Here is a 5,767-nt window from a genome sequence, read left to right on the forward strand (position 1 = left end):
GTCAAACGTCGTCGTCGTTCGAAAAACGACATTTTTCGCCCTTGTATCGAAAACTACTATTTCACCCTAGAAGTCTTAATAGGATGTAGTACGGCCATTTGATAGACACCCTGTATATACGATTTCGCTTCTGTGGCACCAGTCTGTATAGAGAACAAAAATTTGCAAACGATAGGAGCGCGGTTTGAAAGGAAAAAATATAAGAAAAGAAGAAAGAAAAAGTAGATTATTATTTTTATTTATTCTTTGGGGCCCGGAGAGACGAGAGTAAGATGCTACCTTTGCTCCACCAAGGACAATGAAATGGCTTGTCTGTATCCAGAGTCATACAATGCGTCTCTGATACAGTGCGATCAGAGTGCATTGGACAAAACCCGAGAAATAGCCAAACGCATTGATGCCAGCTACGATAAAATCTTTGAAGTTGATACTCACGCGATGGCCAGGCACATAGAACTAGATTGTTTGAAGGTTGTTACTAAAGGTAAGCGGTTATAATTAAATATTCAGTAGTAACTTAAATTATCTTTGTTTCATTCGAATTTATGTTGTCATTAACGTGATTTATTACATTAGATATTTGCTAGCAGGAAAATAAATTTCAAAAATATGTACTAGTGCTGAATATACACAAACAACAGGGTTTAATTTAACTCTTGTTAATGCAATGTGTGACAAAGATTAAAATATATGCAGCAATCGCATTTCATATACACAACTCATCTACAAATTTGGTTGTACGACTAGTTAACTCAACTTGTCTCAATCCAAGTGATCGCAAGCATTAATATTTGCTATTAAAACTGCTGTTTGTGATAATATTCGACCAGGAATTTTTTGGTGTAGAAAATTGAAATCYASKCTCATTTTCATGATAAAATGTAGCGGGCGGCATTTGTGGGCCTTATTTGAAATAAATGTGCAAATGAAAACAAAAATTACTTTGTACGTCAGTCATAACAAATACAGGGTTTCTCGACATTGTTTGCAATGATATAACGTGCGGTATACTTGAAAAAATGCCAGTATTTCGGATATGTATTTTTTGCTATCTGGCTTACAAGTTAAACATTCTTGTACAAAGTACAATGAATTGTATTTTAAATTATTTCAACATTTATTCGACGTTTTTAAATGTTTGTGGCAAAAATGCCTCACAGATGCTCCTCCTTTTGATTGGAAAATTCTCCGAATATTTATTATTATTCAGTTGTACCTACATAAACTAATAATATTATAAGCAGTAGTAATCGAAGCTAACCCAAACCCCTTGGATTCCTTCCTTTGGCGCCAACTCAAAGACTTGGTTTACTTTACTAATTTTCATAGCAAAGAAGTTCCTTTAAAAACGATTATTACCTGTTCTCACATTGTCATAAATAAACTTGAAATGCAAACTTTGCAATTTTGCAAATTGCTAATGAAACAAAAGCAACACCGTTATATTTGAACTTATTATAAAAGTACATTTTTACTAGGCCTGGGTAACGCTATGTTGAGTTGCGCTATTGAGTTGTTGCCGCTCTCTAGTTAAGTTAAGTTATAACACATCGGTTAATGAGTTCTAACTCATTTATTAAAGCTTTACGAGATCCGAGACTAGAATTTTCACATCTAAAAACAGGTTATCAATTATTTCTTCGTAATGTTTTACTACTTTGTTCAAACAACTAACAAAAAGTCGTCTAGATTCTCCCAGCAACAGAAATGAGCCCAAAGAAAGTCGACAAGTTTTTTTGTAAAATCAATCTCTTAATTTTTCGCATAAAAAATTTAATTTGCCAGTATTCTACAGTAAAACGTTAGGAAAAACCCGGTCTTTTCGTTTAGTGACAGTTTTGTTTAGAAATATTGACTTAAAAGTGAAGAAACTCCAGTTTTCAAGAGTTTTCCGAATAAATCATTATAAATTTTCGCTTTTTCAGTTCGGGGAAATATTTTTGGAGAAATACCCAGAATTAATTATTAAGGTTTTGTCCATAAATCGAAGCTGCAAAAAGTTTTCTAAAATTTTTTGCAAAACTGTTAAGCAGGCGAGTGTTCCAATAAAATCTATTTTATAACTTTTTACAGAAAATACCTGAAAATTATTAGTATTTTAACTAAATCATAATGCGATTTTTGCATATAAACTTTAAATACTTTAAACTTTTGCTCTTTGGCCGTTTTTTCAAGATAATGCTAATTACTTTCGGTAAAAAACTGAATAAAAGGATTTGGGTTTTGTGCCAAATTCGAAGCTGAAAAGAGTTTTCTAAAGTTCCCTGCAAACCGATGAATGAGACGGAGGAAATTAATTTTTGTCTGAAAGGAAGTAAATCATCATGAAATAATGATTTTTAGCGTTTTCGATTAAAAACTTTTAGTTTTTATATCGGTTTTGCAGAAAACCTTAATGGTTTTCAAAGAAAAACGAGAGAAAGAATTTATTTTCGTTTTTGTCTCGAATTTGACGCTGAAAAAAGTTTTAGTAAAATTTTCACAAGCTATAAATTTATCTTGTAATTTTTCGCATAAAATACCTCCAATCCAACTATAAAATAGAGCGAGCAAAAAAAATTCTTTATATTCTGTTATAAACTTTCGCCTGTTCTGTTCGTTTTTTGATAGAAAATGATTTGGTTTCTGTTCCAATTTCGACGCTGGAAAGGGATTTGAACGGATGGAACTTTTTATAAAGCGACCAAGGATTCGAAATTTACTTCATAATTTTTCACGGAAAATACTTTGTTAAGTTTGGCAAAATTTTTAAGTGAAACTTTAGAAAATTGAGCATTTAGAAGAAAGAGTAACTTGACTAAAACTAGAAAATTCTGAAATTTTTAAGAAAGTTTAAAACTTTTATTAATAAATTAAAATAAATCTAAAAACAAGTAAAAAAAAAAGTCATCAACATTTTCCCAGCAACGGATCTGAGTTACTGCGCCTTCACCAAGCCATTTGCGTAGCACTGCGCCAACTCTTAAAAACTAAATGAGTTACACAGGCCTAATTTTTACCATGCCTGCAGAATAATAAGATTTCGAAGAAATTTCCAATTTCCAACCACTGATATCTGTGAGCTAGTTTTGATGCAACAATTTCACTCAAAAGCAATTTCACTCATATTCTATTAATTTTTGGTTGTTCAAATATCACAACATTAATGGTTTAAATCCAAATCTCTCTGAAAAATCACGTTTTTGGGTTAAAAACGTTTAAAATATGAAATTGTATTTAACAGGCGATTATAGAGCTCCTTTCTCAGACAACACACAGCAGACAACTTTAAACAAGACAGATTTAAATTTTATATTAACATGTTTCAACGACGCACATATTCACTAGTATAGAAAAAATGTACCACATTCTAAAGGCAAATTGGCATTTATGCAATCTTTATGTACTTTTGCACGTACCCAAAATCATGTACTTTTGGGCTCAGATAAGTTGTCATCACACATCTATTTAATTGGTATTGTATTTTCAGTGGGAAATAAAAAATTCACGTTTCGTGGCTGCCAGCTAGCCGAGCAAGCCAACCTGGACATTTGCTACAAGCTGAAGACAAAGGACACAGAGTTTCTTAAAAAAGAACACTGCTCGAGGTGCAACACCGACCGCTGCAACTCGGCCTCAGACAACAAAAACGAGATTATTATTTTTGGTACGATGATCGCATCGTTGCTTTTTATTAGAATTTAAGGACTGAGCACAAGAGCTTTGATTGTTTGCTGACTTTTTGTAGTACCAACCGAAAGTATTCTAAACATGTTTGGTGTTAAATACTTTTTAAACTTTGTAATAATTTATGTAGAAAGTAGTTTGAACGTGGCAAATTGATAATAAAAAATGCTTTCTGTACAATTAGAACACTTTCGTAACAGTTTTATACTTACAGAAGATAAAGTTTCAAAAATTAGTGCAGCACTGTTATACAATATTGGAGAATTGAATACCATGGTATATAGAAATGTAAATTTTATATAAAGGGTTGCTCGTTAAAAGTGTGCATACGTATTATTAACATATTTATATTCACAAAAATCATTAAAACATTGTCACTTTGTATCACTGCTTAGAAACTTCGATTACGAAAATAAAAGTTTACAACAAACAAAATAAAGAACACCTTGAGGACAACCATGAATCTCGATCCTTTAAAGAGCCGCTTACACGCTCAAACCATTAGCCATTTGCACAAACTGGCTTGCACAAGCCCGATCGCACAAATAAATCGTTGTGTGGTGTGTAGTAAAACGCAAGCTTGAGGTTTGTGCAAGCCGAAAAAGGTGGCTTGAGTAAAATCTATCCAGGCAGAAAACCTACTTGAGATCAGCGGAGGATCTAGGAGTTTTTTGAAGGGGGGGCGCAGTAATAAAAATATTGACTTTTGTCTACCGCAACTTCTTCTCTGCAGGTTTTTAATTGCACTTAAAAACAGCAAATACGCATAGAAACAACAAACAGTATTAAAAAAAAACAAAAAAGGAAACCATATTAAATTGCATGTTAAATAATGAAAATTATATGTTCAGTGGGGCGTGCGTTAAGAGTGTGGCATTTGCTACAAATCAGACAAACGCTGATTGCGAAAGAATTTACTAAATATGAATTGACGTAAATTTAAAGTACATCAAATTTCACGGCGCTTGAAAACATATCTTTGCATTTTTATTTTAATTCTTTAAAAAAACTGCAAAATATTTTACTAGCGTAAAATACCTATTACATGAAATTATAAGCAACTCAACTAGAGCAGTTCAGGCTGGTGTTCTCGTCAATTTCGTTCACTCAGACTTGCACCTACTATAATTGAATCCTATTAAAAATTAACTTTTATTAGAAAAGTGCGTACGGTAATATTTCTCTTCCGCTGTTAAAAATTACTCCTACACTAGAGCCATTCGGCAGTTTTCATTGACGTTAAGATAAGTTTGCTGCTAATATGGGGACCGATTGATAACAAAATCTAGATGTACTTGAAAATCGTATTATCAATAAAATTTTTGAAACCAATAAACATCTGTATTTAAAGAAGAAAAGGAGCGATTGGGTCAAGAGCCTATTGAGCACCAAATACAATTTGTTTATACAGGATGTCCCGTTAACTTTAGACATTACTTTGCCTGATGGAAAGCTCATCCTTGGTAGGAAATGTCTGGCTGACTGCGCTAAACAGTAGTGTAAAAGTACATATGAGCAAAAAAGTGAAGTTGAAAGTGTATCAAATTCTGGTATTATCTTATACCTAATTGTATAGTATTCATACTTCGCGCCCTTATTTTCTTTTTTTTTTAGCTCGATACACTTAGTATTCCAGCGTCTTCCCAATTTTTTTATCTCTTCCGAATAATATTTTTCGAGGTCCACAAAATATGCGTTTGTTTCAATGATGACTTCTTAATTGGACCCAAATCTCTTACCGAACAGCCATTTCTACAGGTTGGGAATCAGAAAATAGTCGCAGGGGGCCAAATCTGGAGAATACGCTGGATGGCGTAGTAGTTCGTAGTCTTCATGGACGTGTGCACCTGTGCGTTGTCCTGATTAAACAGCACTTTTTTGGCCAAATTCGACAGTTTCAGCTTTTTTTCAGCATAATTTCAAGTTAATATATATGTATATTAAAGTCATTTAATTGGAAAATGGTGCGTCTGAGCGAAGTAAGAGTACCTTTTCTTCGTAAAATATTTCACATTTCCACAATTTGTAGAAGAACGATTGATTTATAGTTTCAGAAGAAAGAAGAGCTTTAGAGCTTTTATTGTACGTCTACCCTCCCCCC

General features: G+C 33.0%; 1 protein-coding gene across 2 annotated transcripts in view; it reads left to right on the top strand.

Annotated features, from left to right (window-relative positions):
* LOC109544430 overlaps positions 1-4,096 on the top strand; it is a 7,340-nt gene extending 3,244 nt beyond the window's left edge. The window contains exons 2-3 of one of the 2 annotated variants that reach the window (XM_019914593.2): positions 251-484; positions 3,470-4,096. In XM_019914593.2, coding sequence (XP_019770152.2) covers positions 251-484; positions 3,470-3,684 — 449 coding nt within the window. In that variant the 3' untranslated portion in view covers positions 3,685-4,096. The remainder of the gene's footprint in view (positions 1-250; positions 485-3,469) is intronic. The other variant, XM_048663968.1, reaches the window with a different exon arrangement.
* Positions 4,097-5,767: the final 1,671 nt, after the last annotated feature.

Source organism: Dendroctonus ponderosae, unplaced genomic scaffold (genome assembly GCF_020466585.1).
Source record: "Dendroctonus ponderosae isolate FM_Combo_2020 unplaced genomic scaffold, Dpon_F_20191213v2 Dpon_F_20191213_2, whole genome shotgun sequence".
In the NCBI taxonomy this organism is placed as follows: domain Eukaryota; kingdom Metazoa; phylum Arthropoda; class Insecta; order Coleoptera; family Curculionidae; genus Dendroctonus; species Dendroctonus ponderosae.